Source organism: Panicum virgatum, chromosome 7K, assembly GCF_016808335.1.
Source record: "Panicum virgatum strain AP13 chromosome 7K, P.virgatum_v5, whole genome shotgun sequence".
In the NCBI taxonomy this organism is placed as follows: Eukaryota; Viridiplantae; Streptophyta; class Magnoliopsida; order Poales; family Poaceae; genus Panicum; species Panicum virgatum.
Genome location: NC_053142.1, coordinates 42,676,018 through 42,695,122, shown reverse-complemented (window position 1 = coordinate 42,695,122; position 19,105 = coordinate 42,676,018). Strand labels below are relative to the sequence as shown.

The following is a 19,105-nucleotide window of genomic DNA, read 5'->3' as shown; positions in this document are numbered from 1 at the left end:
GGCTTCTAGGACGTGTGCATGCTGCTGGAGCAGAAGGTCCCTCGTCTAGTGAAAACATTGATTCTGGTACAGACATTGAGGTGCCCCGCGTGTCCTCCTGCATACGCTGCTCCCCCTCAATCGCAACCTCGCCAGGCCTGGAGGGAGCAGATTGCTGCGAACGTAGAGCTGCTGACGACGTGGTAGGCGGGAATTGACACGACAGGTCTGCGGCCGGCAGTCCTAGATCCCGGGGCAAAGGAATATCGTGATCAGTGCTGGAGTCACCTCCTGCTAACGGAGTCGGATCATCTTGGTGCTCCGTGTCGATGCTGTGGTGATCATCTGCGCCAGTTTCTGATGCTCCAGGACTGCTGTTTTCATCAGGATTTTCACACAAATCATCAGCATAATTAGGAGGGTTAGTCACATGGTCAGCTATATGTTCCATCCCAACAGTAGGAGAGAAAAGATGGGAGGGGAGGAGGGTTATCTCGGACTGAAGGCGAGCTCCTGCATTTGGATGAAGTGTAGAGAAAGGAAAAATTGTTTCGTCAAAAATAACATCCCTAGAAACATACACACGTCCCGTAGCTACGTCAAGGCACTTGAAGCCTTTATGGAGATTACTGTACCCAAGGAAGGCACATCGTTTTGATCTGAACTCGAGTTTGTGTTTATTGTAAGGTCGCAGATTCGGCCAACAAGCACACCCAAAAACTCGAAGGGACGTGTAATCTGGTTTTTGTTTGAAGAGACGCTCCAAGGGACTTTCAAAATTAATAACTTTGCTAGGAACTCGATTGATGAGATATGTGGCAGCTAGAAAGGCTTCATCCCAGAATTTTAGTGGCATGGAAGCATGAGCAAGAAGGGCTAGGCCCACCTCTACAATATGGCGATGCTTACGCTCAGCTGAGCCATTTTGCTGATGAGTATGAGGACATGAAACTCGATGCGAGATCCCAACTCGATCAAAGAAAGAATGAAGCTTATGATATTCTCCACCCCAGTCTGTCTGCATTGCAATAATTTTTCGATCAAATAATCTCTCAACCATATTTTGAAATTCATGGAATTTTTGGAAAACTTCAGATTTGAACTTAAGGAGGTAAATCCATGTGAATTTACTGAAATCATCTATAAAACTGACATAATATTTCTCCCCCAACCGAGGTGAGAGCGGGACCCCACACATCAGAATAAATAAGCTCCAAAGGATGACTGGAACGATTGAGAGATTTGGAGTAAGGTAACTGATGAATTTTAGCCTTTTGACATGCATCACAGACTGACTCTTTATTTGACTCACTAGAGCAAGGTAAACTATTGCTATTAACAATCCGACTAACAATAGGAAAAGATGGATGGCCTAGGCGACTATGCCATCGATCGAAGGAGGGCTTGACAGCTCCAAAAGCTTGCTTTGTTGGGGGTGCTGAAGGGAGAGGATAAAGTCCTTTGTGGCATCTTCCTCTAAGAATCGTGTTCTTCGTGGCCAGATCCTTGATCAAAAAATAATCAGGATGAAATTCAAGAAAAGCTGAATTATCTTTAGCTAGGCGATGAACAGAGACAAGATTTTTAGCAGCTGTTGGAACATGAAGGATATTGTTTAGATGTAAATTGCGAGTATGAGTTGGAACAATAGCATGACCAATATGACTAATCTCCATACCTGAACCACTTGCCGTGTTTATCTGATCATTTCCTTTGTACTTCTCGCGAATTGAGAGCTTCTCAAGATCACTAGTTACATGATCAGTAGCTCCCGAATCTGTATACCAGTTGGTGTCAACTGTGTATGTGTTGGTGGCCGCAGCAACCAGGCGCTCATCCGGTACATAATTCTCATCAAAACGATGCCAACAGTCAGTAGCAAGATGTCCCTTTTTGAAGCATACCTGACAGAGAGGCCGACTGTTGTTGGAGTTGCCTCCCTGTGAACGCTGATTGGAACGCTGCTGATTGTTGGAGTTTCCACGTCCTCGTCCATAGCCACGACCGCGATTACCTGAGTTACCACGGCCACGACTTGAACCTTGAGCGCCACGGCCTCCTCTGTTCACGTTGTTTGCAGAGGAGCCCGATCCATCTTGAATTTCCAATCGAGTCTCAAAGCTTAGAAGTTGTGCATATGCTTCAGCTACTGAGATCGGCTCCAATCTAGTTACTAGAGCAGACACCACGGGATTGTATTCAGAGTCCAATCCGTTGAGAATGTTGGCGACAATTTCTTCTTCATCCAGCGGCTTGCCTGCAGCCGCCATCTCATCGCTGAGGGACTTCATCTTCCCGAAATATTCAGCAATGGTCATGGAGCCCTTCTTGGTGGTCGTCAGCGCAAGGCGCACATTCATTGAACGAGCGCGTGTTTGTGCGGTGAACATGTTTTCCACCGCGCTCCATGCTTGTGCCGCCGTCTTCGCAGCAATGATCTGGGAGAGGACGTCCTTCGTGACGGACGTGAAGAGGAACCCGAGAACCTGTTGGTCTCGAGCAAACCACTCCTCATAGGCAGGATTTGGTACCTTGACGGTCTTGCCGTCGGGACCTTTTTCATCAACCTCAGCCTCGGGAGCGCCGGTCTTGCCGGTGATATAGCCTTCCAAGCGTGCACCACGGATCGTGGTGAGCACCTGCGCCTGCCATAGCGCGTAGTTGGCCTTGTTCAGCTTCTCTGTGATCTGGACACCGAACAGAGGATTGGCAACATTGGAGCTGGACGCCATGGAAGAAAGCTAGATGCAATCTAGGCTCTGATTACCATGAAAGAAATCAGAGGCGCGCGCGTGGGAGAAGCGCTGCCCCTAAACTCAGGGTGCTAGCATATACGTGTTAACTTAACGTGCAATGCACAAGAGAGTTACAATATATAGAGCTCTAGAAATTAGATCGGCCAAACTAATTTACAAGAGATCTGTTACAACAAGACTACAACAACTGCAACTAAGTATAAGTAAAGGACTCTCAATCCACCGTCTCTCTCACACACACATCCATCCGCTCCTCTTCCCGTGCAAGAGGTGCTCCGCCTGCCGCTCCCTTGCCAAGGAGGCGAGCCGCGCCGGACAGCACGGCCGCGGTGCGGGCTCGAGCGCCGGCGGGGGGCCCCGCGCTCCCTCTCTCCGAGCCTCAAGCTCTCTCTGTCTCCCCCTGCTAGTTCTGCTCCGGCCATCATTCCCCCGCCATGGAGCGAGCCCCGCCGGCCGCCAACCGAGCTGCAGCACCGGCGCGCGGCCCCGCGCCGGCTGCCGCTCCCTCATGGTAAGGGTGGGCCACACCGGCCGCCGCTCCCTCGCGCTGGCCGCTAGAGAGCTCCGGGTGGCAGCCATGGTGGGTAGCTCCGGAGGTTGAAGAAGAGCAAAGGCTATGGCGAGCTCGGCCCCCGCGCGCTCATAAGAGAGCTCATAAGTTGCCTAAGCTACAACTAATTCATGAGTTACAACCATCAGGAAGGAGCAATAATGTACTGATACTTGCTTGTTTGAAACGGGGAGCTCAAAATTATTTGGTACAATCGATTTTAGTTACCACTCGTACAAAATACTCTCCAGCTTCTTTTCATGAAAGAAATAGAATTCAAATTCAAATTGATACACCAAAAGTTCCTGCATTCTTAGCTCTTACCTTGTGATGTGAGCAATGAAGTCCTCGAGCTCCTTTTGGGATGACCCGCCCGTAGCCGCGGACGCGCGGACAGCCTCGCCGAGCGCCACTGCACGCTGCCGCATCGCGAGCCCTTCCTGAGAGACCATTATCTTCTCGATCACCTCCCGTATGGCTGCCGCCGGAATCACCTCGGCGTGCTTCTCGCATGGCCTCACCAGGAAGCCGGTCTTGAGGTACTTGCACACCAGCTCGGCGTCCCACGCCTGGTCCGAGTGCATGGGCCACGCCAGGATGGGCTTCCCGTAGCTCATGCTCTCCATGGTGGAGTTCCAGCCGCAGTGGCTCAGGAACGCCGCCGTGGCGGGGTGGGCGAGGATCTCCAGCTGCGGCGCCCAGTCGGTGATCAGCAGCCCTGTTCCCTCCGTCTGCTTGGTGAACTCGGACATGAACTTGGCGTGCCGGCTCTCGCCGGAGTCCGCAAACACGTTGCCGCGGTCGGCGTCGCGCAGAACCCAGATGAACCGCTGCTTGCTGTCGCGCAGCGCCGCCGCGAGCTCCTCGATCTGCTCGCCGCGCAGCGAGGATACCGAGCCGAACGAAACGTAGAGCACGGATGCGGCCGGCTGCTTGTCGAGCCAATCGAGGCACCCATGTCCCTCTGCTACCTGCTCGGACGCTTTCGCGTCCATCACCGGGTTCAGCGGCCCAATCGAGAAGACCTTCTTGCCGGCGGCGCCGAGCAGCTGGGTCACGAAGTCGATGAACTCACCCTCTAGCGCGCGGGACGTGTTCATGATGACGCCGGCGCTGGACGGGATCGTTTGGTGGCATCTGGCCTGCTTGAAGATGAACTCCAGGTGCTTGCCGGGCACGAAGCCATGAGGTGGGATGTCGTCGAAGCCGTGCGCATCGCGCATCCGCAGCTGGAGCCCTCCATCCAAATCCAACCCGCTGGCGAGGATCGACGCGGCGGTGCAGTGGAACGCGAAGCCCTCGCCGTTGGGCAGCCGCGCGGCCTCCTCCGCGGCGAAGGCGGTCATGACGTCGTAGAGGACGACGACGCGGCGGTGGGAGGCGGAGATCCCGCGGAGGAGGGCCGCGACCGCGGCGGGCGCGTCGGCGACGAACGCCTCGAACAGAGGCAGGAGGTGGGAGGGGTAGGGCGAGTCCGCGGCGGGGTCGGGGGGCGGGGATTCGTACTCGGAGATGGCGAGCTCGTGGAACTCGATGCCGCGGAGGGCGCCGGCGCCCCAGCCGTGGAGGCGCGCCTTGGCCTGCCGGACGTGCTCCGCGGGCGCCGCGAAGTGCACGGGCAGTCCCCGCGAGGCGAGGTGCAGCGACAGGTGCAGCAGCTGGTTGAGGTGGCCCTGCGCGGGGAACGGGACGACGGCGACGGCGACCGGCGACTCCATGAGGTGGGTGGCTTGCTTTCTGTTCCCCGTGATTTCTGGCGCTGCAGGACAGAATGGCGTGGTCAGAGGAGCATCTCGAGGAGTTTAAAAACTACTCCCGCGTTGACTTTCATAAAGAGCGCAACCCTACGTTCAGGAGCAGCTGACAAATAATTTTAAGTTTGATTAACTTATATAAAAGGAGAAAGTACTAATATTTATATTACAAAATACAGTAATACTACCCTACATCTTAGGTGTAGTTTATTTTACACTCAACAATCAAATTACTGACCCGACTGATCCGAAATTATGGAGCAGACTTGCCGAATTACAGAACCACATTACTGACCCGACTGATCCGAATAATGTTTAGTAATCGTGTGCGGTAGTTATTACTGAAAATTTATTCAATAATTAGTTAGGTGTAGCTACAACTAGAGTGTAAAATAACACGTGGGTTACAAAATAAGTATTATTGCGCATATTTGGCAACTTGGCAAAGGGCATGGCAAATCCTCTCCCTGCTTGCATGCTGTGTACTGACTCTGAAAATAAAGTCTTCTCCCTGCTTGCATGCTGCCTATTGCCTTTTTTTCATTTTGGCAAGTCCGAAATAGCAAACTATTGGAGAGGAACTGTTTTTTTACTTGGCAAATAGTTTTGGGAGCCAAGTAGAATATGGCAAATTTTTGGAGATGCTTTTAGATTAATTACGTAATATATTTTTATAATAAATCTATTTGGCGATATACATGTTAGTATTTTTATATAAATTTAATCAAACTTAAAACTGTTTGACTTCTGAGAAGTAAAAGTTTCATTCTTTTAAGGATGGAGAGAGTAGACTCTTAAAAACTAGTTTTAGGATCTTGCTAAAAATTATTGGGAGGAAAAAAAAACTTACACTGACAGTTCCCAAAATTTAGTTAAATTTAGTTACTACCGCATCAACTGGGGTTTTCAGGTTTTAACATATTTTGCGTGACCTTGCTCGATCTGCTTCTGCTCACTGATCTTAGCTTAGGGCCGTTTGGTAGCTTATTTTAATTTCAGCTTCACTTATTTTACACAAATCGAGATACTGTAGCACATGAAGCCGTTTTATAAGCCAATGCTAAAATGATCTACAAACCATACAAAGCCAGTTTTCTTAGTTTCATCAGGCTTCACTAGTTAAGCCCCCGAGCGTTGGAATGATTGATACAATGTATTTAGGATTCCAATAATCCTGAGTCTCATCTTCTTTGTCTTGAAAGAACTGGTATGGAGGACGTCCCAAGGCGCACCTCATGAGAATCGTCGGTCGAGTTCTTGTTGTTAGGCTATGTAATTTTCCGAAGTAGTTAGCACGTTATAGTTTTGCCCGACCTTAACTCATTGTGCTGAGAGCGGATCATCGAACCAAGTAGCGGCGGCCGGCCTCCCAGCTTCCCCGCGAGCGCGCTCGGCTTGCTGGTAGGGTGGATCTGCTAGCTCTTGTTCTTGATTTTGGGGGATTTCAATCTTGCGATTTAGGGATTTGGGGGATTGGGGAGCAGCAGAGCAGCAGGGAAAGCGGCAAGGAGAGGGAGAATTGTCGAGGCACCTCCGTGCGTGCGTTCCGAGATAGAGAGAGAGATGTTGGGGTCTGCTAGGCTGCTGGGCCGGTGGGCTGTGCAGCCATTTATGGGCCAGTTATGTTGTTGGGCTGGTTGGTGGATCGCTGGGCTACATTTAACACAAAAAACAAACAAAGAGGCCCAACTTTATATGTACACATATGTGCATAAACTTGAAGTATACTTGATTTTTTCTCAAAAAAGTTGGCTATTCCCGGGAATACCCAGGCATCACTGTAGCTCCTAAGGATGGATCTAAACATCCGAATTCTTAGAACAAATTTGATATTTTAAAATAGATATGCTTAAAATTTTATGATAATCTTTTTTTATATTATCAAGCATATTATTACACATAAGAATAAAATTTTGTATAAATTTTTTTATGTATTATTTGCTCCCTACAATTAAAAAGGTGAAAAAAGATTCGTATCCGTATCCGATCCGTATTCGAATTTTTATATCTATTATTTGAGAATATATATGATAAATTTGAGGTTTAGTTTTTATAAATCTTTACAAGATCAATGTTAAATACAAGGCTATGAATTTACATAGTAAATTCTATATTTTATTTGTCCATAATCGAAGAAAAATGACAAAAAATCTGACATTCGAATCCATCCGCCACTGCCAAGTACTCTAGCAACCGTTGGAAGTAAACATAAAGGTCGGCGACATATGAAAAAAAATCGCATGTAGAGCGCACCCATAGGCTGCAACCTCCACCCCTAACCCAAAAGCCATGGCTGTTGACTTCGGATGATCACTGTGAACAATCATATCCACACTTGCTCATACTCAATTTGAGGCGTGTCAAAACAAACAGCCATGTGGTGAGTACAAAAGTAGCAAGCTTCACGGGACAAGCGACGTCGCATGAGATGGATGCATCAAAGGCAACGGGCATCCGGAGGATCGCCGGAGCAAAGGCGATGGCAGCTGCACGGCAGTGACGCCAGCGACCAACGGTCGAACCAACCGACCGCACGTGAGGGACAAGGACGCGCCTCAGCCGCGCGCGCCCAAAAATAGCCACTGGCGTGGTAGCCCACCGGAGCGGAGCTCAGCACCAGGATCGCTCAGCCCCAACTAAAACTTCGCCCGCCGGCGGTTGCGGGGAGCACCGCGCCTGCATGCTCGCCAGCCACGGCCCCGGCTGCATGCCCCGCCGCGCCCGCGGCGGGTATATACTCCCCCGCGCGGGGCTCCCCGGCGCTCCCGTAGACGCGCGTCGCGCACCCGCTCGCCAAGCAGACGCACCGCCCGCTGCCCGCCGCGCTCCCCGGCGAGCCAGGAGCCTCTGCCTTTTGCTCGCCCGCCCCCCATCGCGGCCGGGACAGCGCGCTCGCCGCAGGTGCATGCGTGCGTGTCCCGCCGTGATCGAGGCCCCTCGGCTTGCAGCGCGAGCACCAACCAACCAGCCAACCACCAACTCCCCCGCCCCCGCCCCCGCGGCGCGCATGCATGAGCGTCCAGGCATGCCTGCTGCCCGCCGCCCCGCGTTCCGAGCCGAGCCCCCCCGTTCGAATTCGTAGCGGCTGATCGGATTGGATTGCCGTGGGGGTGCCGCGCGCGCTTCCGCCCCAGCCATGGATCAGCAGCGGAAGGGCAGCCTCCGGTCGGTCGGGTCCAACGCCTCGCCCAGGTCCAAGTCGGGCTCCTTCGACTTCGACCACGACCACGACAAGGACCGCGGCGGCCAGCAGCGCAGCGACGGCGACCGCCGGGAGGTCGTCGTCAAGATCGACGCCGAGCCGAACTCGCCGGTCTCCCTCCGCGCGGCCGGCAGCGCGTCCGGGCACAACTCCGCGGTCAGCACGCCGCGGGCCGGCGCCGCCGCGGTCAGCATGCTGTCGGCGGGGTCGAGCGCCTCGACCTCACCCAGCGTCGGGGGCGACGCGTCCCGCTCCGGCGACTCGTTCAGCTTCAAGAACCGCCCGCCGCAGTCGCCGGGGGAGTCCAGCGAGGACCCGCCCACCCGCCTCATCGGCAGCTTCCTCCGGAAGCAAGCGGCGGCCGGCGGCGAGGTGTCGATCGACCCCGACTTCGACGTGGACGAGATGAGGAGGCCGCCGCGCGCGCCCACCTCCGTCAGCGCCTCCAGGGAGCTGCGCGTCTCGTTCCAGAACCCCCACAAGCGCTTCTCCCCGTCGACGTCGTCGGCGTCGTCCTCCTCCTACGACGGCGTCGACAACCGGAACCAGAGCGGCACCGACGCGGACACCGCCGAGGTGCTGCGCTGCACGTCGACGTCCACCGCCTCCCTGCTGGCGCGCAGCAAGACGCGCTCCCGGCTAATGGACCCCCCACCGCCGTCGAGCGCCCCCGCCGGCGAGCCGGACCCCCGCAAGTCGTTCGTTTCCAAGGGGCTGCCGCCCAAGTCCGGGCAGCTCCGGTCGGGGCTCATCGGCAAGTCGGGGCTCATCGGCAAGTCCGGCGGCTTCGACGACGAGGACGACGACCCGTTCGTGGACGAGGGCATGACCTCGGACCTGAAGCGCGACACCATGGACTGCCTCCTTATCATGGAGTGGGTGAGCCTGGTGGTCATCGTGGCCGCGCTCATCTGCAGCATCACCATACCCAGCCTGTCCCGGAAGAAGCTCTCGGGGCTCCACCTCTGGAAGTGGGAGCTCCTGGTGTTCGTGCTCATCTGCGGCCGCCTCGTCTCCGGCTGGGTGATCCGCATCGCCGTCTTCTTCGTGGAGCGCAACTTCCTGCTGCGGAAGAAGGTGCTCTACTTCGTCTACGGCGTGCGCCGCGCCGTGCGCAACGTGCTCTGGCTGGGCATCGCGCTCGTGTCCTGGCACCTGCTCTTCGACAAGGACGCCAAGCGGGAGACGCGCACGCCGGTGCTGCCCTACGTCACCAAGGTACTCTGCTGCCTGCTCGTCGCCACGGTCATCCGCCTCGTCAAGACGCTGCTGCTCAAGGTGCTCGCGTCCTCCTTCCACGTCTCCACCTACTTCGACCGGATCCAGGAGGCGCTCTTCAACCAGTACGTCATCGAGACGCTCTCCGGCCCGCCGCTGGTGGACGAGAGCCGCATGATGGCCGAGGTGCAGAGGCTCCAGAGCGCGGGGGCGGCCATCCCCAGCGAGCTCGAGGCCACGGCCATGCCGAGCAAGCCCGGGCCCGCCGCGCCCAAGAGCGGGCGCCTCACCACGGCCGCGTCCAGGCGAGGGGGAGGGACCAGCAAGCAGCTGCAGAGGCAGAAAACGGAGCGGCACCTGGACGATGGCATAACGATCGACCAGCTCCACCGGCTCAGCCAGAAGAACATCTCCGCGTGGAGCATGAAGAGGCTCATGAAGATCGTCCGGTACGGGGCGCTGACAACCATGGACGAGCAGCTCAAGCACGCGACGGGCGAGGACGAGCTGGCCACGGAGATACACAGCGAGTATGAGGCCAAGGTTGCGGCCAAGAGGATCTTCCAGAACGTCGCCAAGCCTGGATCCAAGTGAGTTGTGCTAGTAGTACGGAGTACTACATCTTTGCAGAAGTTAATTCCCAGTACATACATTTCTGAATTTGAACCCATTGCAGGCACATATACCTGTCAGATCTGATGCGCTTCATGAGGCAGGAAGAAGCTTTGAAAGCGATGGATCTTTTCGAAGGAGCGCAGGAGCAGAACAGGGTCAGCAAGAGGTCGCTCAAGAACTGGGTGGTAATGATCTTGACACGGCTTCTCCTCCTATCATCCATCTCAGCAGGTGCTGACCCTCGCTGTCGTGTGGATTCTGTAGGTAAACGCGTTCAGAGAGCGCAAGGCACTTGCCCTGACGCTCAACGACACCAAGACCGCAGTGAACAAGCTCCACCAAATGGCCAACGTCGTGGTCGCGTTGATCGTGCTCGCCCTCTGGCTTCTTATCCTAGGGATCGCAACGTCAAAGTTCTTCGTCCTGCTGAGCTCGCAGCTTCTCGTGGCGGTCTTCATGTTCGGCAACACTCTCAGGACCATCTTCGAGGCGATCGTGTTCTTGTTCGTGATGCATCCTTTCGATGTCGGCGATCGATGCGAGGTTGATGGAATGCAGGTAACAGATGCTCCTTGTTGGTGCTCCATCTATACTCCGTACTGAACAATTTTGCTTCGCACCAGCTGACTTGGTCACAAACTGCTGTTAAATTGTGCGTCAGGTGGTTGTGGAGGAGATGAACATCATGACGACGATCTTCCTCCGATACGACAACCTCAAGGTGTATTATCCAAACAGTCAGCTGGCCCAACTGCCGATCATGAATTACTACAGGAGCCCTGACATGGGAGACGCTGTCGACTTCGCTGTTCATGTCGCAACACCAGTGGAGAAACTGACTCTCATGAAGGAGAGACTAATGCAGTAAGCACTGATGCCTTAGCCTCAGTTGTTACTGTTTTCAAAGATTATATAGCTTTTTATGCTCTTTGACTAGCTTCTTGATCAAGGTTACTCAACCATTTTTTCTGAAAAAAAAACAACTCAGTTACCTTGACAACAAGAAGGAACATTGGTACCCCGGCTCGATGGTCGTCCTGCGCGACGTGGACGACACCAACAAGCTCAAGGTCTCCATCTGGTGCCGCCACACGATCAACTTCCACGACATGGGGATGAGGTTCGAGCGGAGAGAGCTCCTGCTGCAGGAGATGATCAAGATCCTGAAGGACCTCGAGATCGAGTACCGGATGCTGCCGCTCGACATCAACGTCCGGAACGCGCCAACCATCCAGTCCGCCAGGATGCCGTCGACATGGACGTTTAGCTATTGAGATCTTGATGCACGGATGCCTTCAGCCTTGCTATGAGATTGTGCTCTGAATGAAGTTGCTAGAGAGAGGTAGAGTAACTTTTGCCTGAATCCTGAGTTGAGAGTTCCCTTGAGTACGTGCTTTGAGCTGTGACAGCCTGCTGACGAGAGGCAACAGGTCTAGCTGTCCTTGCAGCCATCACTAGTGTTTTCTTGTAGTTATCGCGTTTTTGCTCCGTACTTTTGTGCGTACTTTGTTGGTAAGTTCTTAAACAGCTTGTGCTACAGAATAAATGTGATTATTTAGCTCATCTAAAAGATCGAAGTTCTGAATTATTTGTCTTCTTAACAAACGGGCACAATACTGCGTCTATTTCAAAATTTCATTTTTTTTGAGGGAATATTTCAAAATTTCAATTGACATATAGAGCAGAAGGAATTTATGAATTCATACATTACAGCATATCATCCAAAATCTCGAAACAATCTTTATTTTGAATGGGACTTGCATTCTCTGGACTAAAGTGTGAGAAGGCTTGGCGTTTGCATTCACACATGGAGGCAGTACAAATCCTGTCACCCGGGCGTCATGCACTGAAACAAACCTGGCAGCAACCAGATCGGCGATGCTGTCACTTGCTGCTACCTTGGCCGCGTCAGTCAGTCAGTCCAGGAGCAGCAGCTGCCGCGAGCGAACGCGCACCTGCAGCCTGACGAGCACCTTCATGCACCGGATGGCGACGCTGGCCTGTCGCCGCACGTACGCGCCCCGCGCCAACGCCTGCAGCTTCACCAGGCTCCTCAGGGCGCGGAACGCCTTCCTCGCCTGGCGATGAATCGAAACGGGCTTCAGAGTTCAGAGCCTGAAGTTTACGCAGATCGGTTGTGGCGTCGCGTGCGTACCAGGTGGCCGCGGAAGTGGGCCTGGATGGTGGCGGCCGCGGCGTGCTCGACGAAAAGCTCCCGGTCGCCAGCTCCGCCGTCCACCGCCTGCGCGGCCGTCGCCGCGGTGGCGGCGTCCGTGGCGGCAGGCCTCGGCTCGACGGCAGCCCTGGCCGCCGTTCCGCAGGGCGGCGGCGACCGCGCGAAGACGCGGTTCATTCCGCGCGGCCGCGGCCACCGGCGACGGCAAGGCCTCGGCGTCTCGAGCCGCTCGACGCCTGCGCTGGGACCGAACCGGCCGGCGCGTCGTAGGAAGCACTTCTTCGTGGCGTCGCCGTCGTCGTCCCTACCACCGCCGCCGCGGCCGCCATGGCGTTGCCGAGGCCGCCCCCGGCGACAGCGCGCGCCGAAGCAGCAAAGCAGGCGCCGGCGGAGCGCGTCCATGCGGGGTTCTCGATCTGGTGGTACCAGGCGGTGCGTCGTGGGCGCAACAAACAGAGGGGGGGGGGGGGGGGGGGGGAACGTGCCAGGATTTAAAACTTGTGTTGTTAAAAAAAAAGGATTTAGGCTTGTGTTGGATATCTTTTTTCGGAATTCCTAATCATTGCTCGAGTAATTCCCTTTTAGCCTCGTCAGTAGATTTTTCTGTTCCATTGATGATAGTGTTCATTGGCTGTTTTGCCTTCGTTTTTGTCAAGTTGGCCCGCTATTGTATTTATTTTGTACTGTGCGATCTCGAATGTGTGTGGTTAGTAGGGCTGGGAGGCGCTCAATCCACCCTAGACACGATGCCGTATTTGGACTTTTCTATTTGGTCTCGAGATACTCGGCACTTAAGTCAGCACCATCAAGGCCCACGATGCCATGGTCAGAGCATGGCTAATGGTTTAGCCAGGCGGAAGCGGAATGTAACAGCCACGTCACGTAGAGCCTTCAATACCGTCAGCCCGTATAGTAGAGTTGGCTAAGAAGATCATTGCATTTAAGAGCAGGCACATAATGCGGGCATGTAGATACCATTTGATTGGAGAGAAGGAGAAATCGCTAGCAGAATCGCTGACAACGGGCTAGGAACGGCCGATTCTGTCTCGGGTCTGCCGCTTGGAGCGAGCGAGCCGTGAGCCACCCGCTCTGCGTTTCTCCCTCCTCCAAGTCGGATTGATGCTAACGTGGTGCTGGTATTCGACGGTTCAATTGGACCCATTATACTTGCTCACATGACTCGTGAGCGACGGTGAGTTGCAGTCAAAGTTAGGAATACAACGTAGGTGCCGTTGATTTTGCGGCAGAGCAGAGATGTGTGACGGTAGTTTACTTTTCAGTTGATTTTTCATGTTGCTTCTATAGTTCTTAAAATTAACTGAAATTAGTTTTTCTCATCACCCAAATTTCCTTCCTGGAATACGACTACGTGGCAAGATTTCATTGGTAAAAAATTTGAGTGAATCAACAAAAAATCACTCGATTGTTGTGTAGTCTTTTTTTTTCTCCTTCTTGGGGTATCAAGACTTCGAGAGGAAAGGAGGAGAACTTTGAGACGGCCCAGGAGAAAAAACTTGCCACAATGGCAGTTTTTTCTTTTTTATATTTAAAAAAATTAAAATTTCAAAAATATATGTCTGTTTTGAAATATTTCAAAAATATACCCCGGTCGCCCTCCCATAGGGCGACAGGCCCAAAATGTAATTTTTTTTCTTCAAATTTGCAACAAAGTCCCTGGAGAAAAAAAAGCCCTGTCGCCCCCCCAACGGGCGACAGGGACCTGTCGCCCACCCCTAGGGCGACAGGGGCCTGTCGCCCGTTGGGGGGGGGGGGGCGACAGGGCCTATTTTTTTTTCCAGGGACCTATTTTGAGCTATTCGAGCGTGTATTCGTCATCATCATCGGCAAGATCTCGGCCGCTAACTCCTACCGCACGTAACTTGTCCTTCATTAAATCACGGGAAAAAATCGCAAGAACTTGCCTTATTTCACGAGCATTATGGAACCCACAAACATAATAAGTTCACATCAATAATATCTATAGAAACAAATGACAAGTAACCTACCACAATCATAAACATCGGATACAAATAAGCGGTCCACAGCTATCTCATTACAAATAAACATCAGATACATCTAACCACCCCTAGGGCGTCGGACCCTCTTAGCCCTCTGCTGGGCACGGACATGTCCCTCGGAGTAGGTGAGAACATCCGGAGACCTCACCTGTCGCTCAGGACGCGCAAGGGGCTGCGGTGTCTGCTGCTGAGAGATCCTAAGTGGTGCTCCTCCTAGCTGTGAATACCCCAAGACATCGGGGTCACCTTGCGCGGCAGGCTCTTCTGGACTCAAGCTGTCGAAGTCGTCTAAGGTGAAGGTCTCGTTATCTGGTCGAAAGGAGGAAGAAGAAGGTCCGGCGCCCGCATCGGGGTAGAATCCTACGCAAAAAATGTGGATGTTAGCGTACGCTCGTATATTTTGTCATGCCATGTAGAAACCGAAATACGAAACATAAACTAACCTGTGTAGGCCGGTATCTGTGGCCTCGGTACCATCCCTGGATACGGTCCGCCAACTGGTGCTGTCCCTCTAAACATTCCAGTATGGCCGAACGCAGTAGCTGGATCGTATCCTGTATGTGATATTAGTAAATATGTAGAAACACTTGATGCAATTTTAAAGAGATATGTACGTTACCTGCACTTGGGAAGAACTGCGACATCGGCCCGTGCATGGTCGACGGACACGGGAACGACGACGAGGCCTGAGACGACCCGTGGCTGTCTTCGTACTGCACACGGCTTCCGAAGTTGTGCACTACCTGACGCAACTGATCACGCTGCCTCGACCATGCCTCTGTCTGCTCAAACTGGGTCATTGGGGATCCGGCACGTACCCTCGTCAAGTAAGTCGAGCAGTCCGTCTCCATCATGTTGCAAAGGCGAAGCTGCATCAATTAAGTAAAAGTACAGTTACAAACACATGAATTATCTTATGAATATGATTATATATATATATATATATATATATATATATATATATATATATATATATATATATATATATATATATATATATATATATATATATGCAAATATGATCAAGAGACTCACCGCGCCAGCTAGTGCCTCCACGTGGTGCCGGCCATAGCCATCCTGAGGCCTCGCCTGGTGTGGCTGCGGGTGAGTGTCAACAAAAACCAGACGAGCCCGAGTCCGGGGTAAGAACTAGGTGAGGTAAGCCCTAAAGGAGCTGTCTGTGTGTGGTCCTGTTGGATGGACCAAGAGCTCGTCTGCCTATTCCCATTGGTCCACCCACGGCTGGATCTTGGTGAGCCAATCATCAGAGCACGGCAAGCCACTCCTTGACAACCTACAAAGTTGACCACGAAGAATCGTTAGATTCGACACGAATGTATGAGCCAAGTTCATTCATAATTACATGTGGTCCTGGCGACTGACACGCTCCAACGCGGTGGGCACCGGAAACTCCTGGCGCTGCCCAAACTGTCTCCTGACTCTCCAGGGGCAATATGCCTCAACCGTGATGTCATAAACCAGGACGGCGGAAGTAAGCCACAGGCTCGCATTCGCGGAGCAGTGCGAAGACAGGCCTGCTAGTGCATGGGTAGCCACAGCCTCTGGGCTGTAAGGCTCCCAGACAACGTCCTCGGGCGTCAGCATGTCGAGCTCCGAAACAAACTCAGGATATGCGCGTCTAACCCGCGCATGTGCCCAGGACCTCTGCATTCCGAATAAGTAAAATTAAAAGTGCGCTAATACATCATGTAACAATGAATAACAAAATTAGATTTGTTGCGATCGTACCTGACGCCAGATCCAGATAGTTCCCATAGTGGGCCTCTCGTCCTCCTCGTCGCCGTACATGCCCCCGTGGTAAGGCTCGTGGCTGACAAAGGGCCGACCAACGGCTGGCCTCTCGTACGACCAAAGCTGTAGCAGTAGTGGGCACCCTGACAGGATAGCGTTCCCTTGTGTCTTCATGCAGCCGTCACAGAGTCCACAGTAAGTGGATGCAAGTACCGCCTCACCCCAACTGTAGGGCGGTACGTCCTCGTCCCCATCCGCAATCTCCCGTGCATACGGAAGGAGAATCCTATCGACCGAGTTGCCATGAGTGTTGTTGAACATGATGTAACCAAACAACCAAAGTAGGTACGCCTCCAGCGATCTGGTCACACTGTACTCGTCGGCATCCGCAGCCAACAGGGCAGGCTGCATAAACAATTAAGATTAATGGTTTCAACTATCAATGGAACATGTGAATTGTAACAATTAAATTTATATATGGAATGAATACGTACTGTAAACTGTAGGAACCAGGTCTTCGAAGGACCTGCTACTCGCGGGTGCGGGTTGATCGGACCTGCTTCTTCCACACGGTCAACCAGGGCAAAACGGGCCTCCAGCTCATCCTTCCATGAGGCCGCCACCACACGCGGCCCTACAGCCTCCCCGACGATAGGGAGGCCGAGGAGGTAGGCCACGTCCTGCAGCGTAGGAGTCATCTCCCCACACGGGAGGTGGAACGTGTGTGTCTCCGGCCTCCATCTGTCAACGAGCGCCGTCAGGAGGGATCGGTCGAGCTGAATAGGCCCGACCTCGACAAGACGGCTCAGAGTCAGTAGGCCGGCCTCACGTAACCTGCAAAAAAACAAAAAATATCGAAACAAAGGAATACCGGCGAATACATAAGTGATAAACAATAATATTTCATTACATACCGGTCACACCAATCGTGGTGTATAGAGATCGCCTCGCCGGGTGGACGAGGACGTAGCACCTCTAGGGCTCGGTGCTCAACAGCTGCAAAGTAAGACCTATGGCTCGAGTTGATCACTGGGTCTAGCAAGGAGTCCATCTCCATACCTGCATTCAAAAATATATGAGAACACATAGGTAAATATATATTTCATACAAACTGGACACATAAATACAATAATACTTCATTACATACCTGCCATATTTCATTACTACATATTACAAATAATGAAATACAATTGTGGATCATGACACCGAATGCCTTCCACGAGCAATTCGCGCCGATGCTCGTCTGAACGTAGGAGGTGCTCCATCTCTGGGATTTCCGGAAGGACCGACGTCAGCAGCATCGTGAAGTGCATTCTGAGGACACTTCTTGTAGTTGTGACCCAATGCTCCACATTGGCTGCAACGCTTTTGTGCCTTGCTTGCTTCCGACTCGTCCATACCATTCCGAATACGACGTGTCTGACGGCGGCCTTTGCCTTTCTTAGTGGCTGGATCAGGAATAAACATCTTATTCTCATTATCCTGAGTGAAAGGCCCCCACAATTCCAATCCCGTATACCTCATGTCCCCATGTGGATACAGCTGCTTCCTTGCTGAAGTACGGTGAAACAAATAGTCCTGGCTGTAACGCAGACTCTGCACATGCCGCAATGAGATGGGAGCATGGCATATGCAATAACTTAGGCTTCATGCAGGAGCAGAAGGCTTTGCCATCAACTGTAATCAAACTCTCCTGTACCACCCTATCTCTACGGATACCACGACCACTTCTATCCTTGCATAGAACCTCAAATCTATGCTCCATTGTACCTGTGGATATGACGCGGTGCAGTTTGGCATTTTCAATCTTCTCTTGCATATATTGTGTCACTCTTTTGCAAAACTGAATTAGGGGGTTGCTGATGTTTATGCTTGCAGCCGTGTAACGCTATCTGAAATACTTCATGCACCCATACATGATGAACTCAACAATCCCCACAAGTGGAAATGCACGACAAGAACGCATAACCATATTGAAACACTCTGCATGGTTCGTTGTCTGAATACCATACCGTATTCCGTTGGTATCATAAAGGAATGACCATTTCTCCTTAGGTGCACCTCGAATCCAGTGTGAAAATGGCTTCTCAATTGAATCCCTAGCCTCTGCAGCCTGACTCGTGGCTGCTCCTGATGCCCTTACCTTCACTAGCTCTGCAGTCAACTGATCAAGCATCTGCCATAATGGCATAATGCATTGAATTTTCTCTATTGATTTTGGGTGCACAACCTCTTAAACAGGTTCTTAAAATCCTTGTTCTTGAAGTGTTCATAGAAGTTTGCACCCATATGCCTAATGCACCACCTGTTTTGGACATCAAGCCATAATGGAGGCGTTGTCGCAGTTCCACGTTGCAATTTCAGTATTGATTGCAGGATACCTGCATGCCTATCACTAATAAGGCACACATCTGGACGTGCAGCAACAACATGAATCTTCACTCGTTCAAGGAACCAATACCAACTGTCTATGTTCTCATTCTCAACAAATGCAAATGCGAGCGGAACAATTTGGTTGTTGCAATCTACACCGATTGCAGTGAGTATCTGACCTTTATACCTTCCAGTCAAAAATGTGCCATCAATGCAGATCACCGGAAGACAAAACTGAAATGCTCTAACACAAGCACCTATGCAAAAGAAGGCTCGTTGCATAATTCTTTGTCCCCTAGTCACGGCTGGTACAAGGTATGTGTCATAAAAGCTTCCAGGATTTCTAGCAGCAACCTGAGATAACATACGAGGTAGGTTATCATATGATGCCTCGTATGTGCCGAACCGCATCTCGAACACCCTTTGTTTAGCCCGCCATGCCTTCAAATAACTGATGGTGTACTGGTAAGTCTGCTCAATGTGTCGAACAATCATTTTTGGCTCATAATTTAGGTTGTCCATAATAAACCCATACATTTGCTTTGCAACAAAGTCGCATGATATATTGCGATGCGAGGGAAGAACTTCTGACAGCAAACAAGTGTGCTCTGTGACAATGGAACATTTCCAGTTTGACTTCCATTTTCCCTTGAATGCATGTACTCGCCATGGACATCCAGCATTCACACACTTTACCTCATATTCTTTACTG

General features: G+C 52.2%; 2 protein-coding genes and 1 non-coding gene across 3 annotated transcripts; 1 reads left to right on the top strand and 2 right to left on the bottom strand.

The window, feature by feature from the left end:
* Positions 1–2,092: 2,092 nt before the first annotated feature.
* LOC120643239 lies at positions 2,093–2,231 on the bottom strand. Its single transcript, XR_005662926.1, has one exon. It is a non-coding gene; the product is annotated as a small nucleolar RNA Z247 (small nucleolar RNA).
* A 1,021-nt stretch (positions 2,232–3,252) lies between these two features.
* On the bottom strand, positions 3,253–5,044 carry LOC120641433 (putative cis-zeatin O-glucosyltransferase). The gene is made up of 2 exons (XM_039917573.1): positions 3,610–5,044; positions 3,253–3,409 (listed from the first exon to the last, which is right to left on the bottom strand). The coding sequence occupies exons 1-2, from the start codon at positions 5,001–5,003 to the stop codon at positions 3,388–3,390; spliced, it is 1,416 nt and encodes a 471-aa protein (XP_039773507.1). The 5' UTR covers positions 5,004–5,044; the 3' UTR covers positions 3,253–3,387.
* Positions 5,045–8,175: 3,131 nt separating this feature from the next.
* Positions 8,176–11,637, top strand: LOC120641429 (mechanosensitive ion channel protein 6-like). The gene is made up of 5 exons (XM_039917566.1): positions 8,176–10,049; positions 10,136–10,259; positions 10,339–10,632; positions 10,736–10,938; positions 11,063–11,637. Exons 1-5 carry the CDS (start codon positions 8,176–8,178, stop codon positions 11,346–11,348), a joined length of 2,781 nt encoding a protein of 926 aa, XP_039773500.1. The 3' UTR covers positions 11,349–11,637.
* Positions 11,638–19,105: the final 7,468 nt, after the last annotated feature.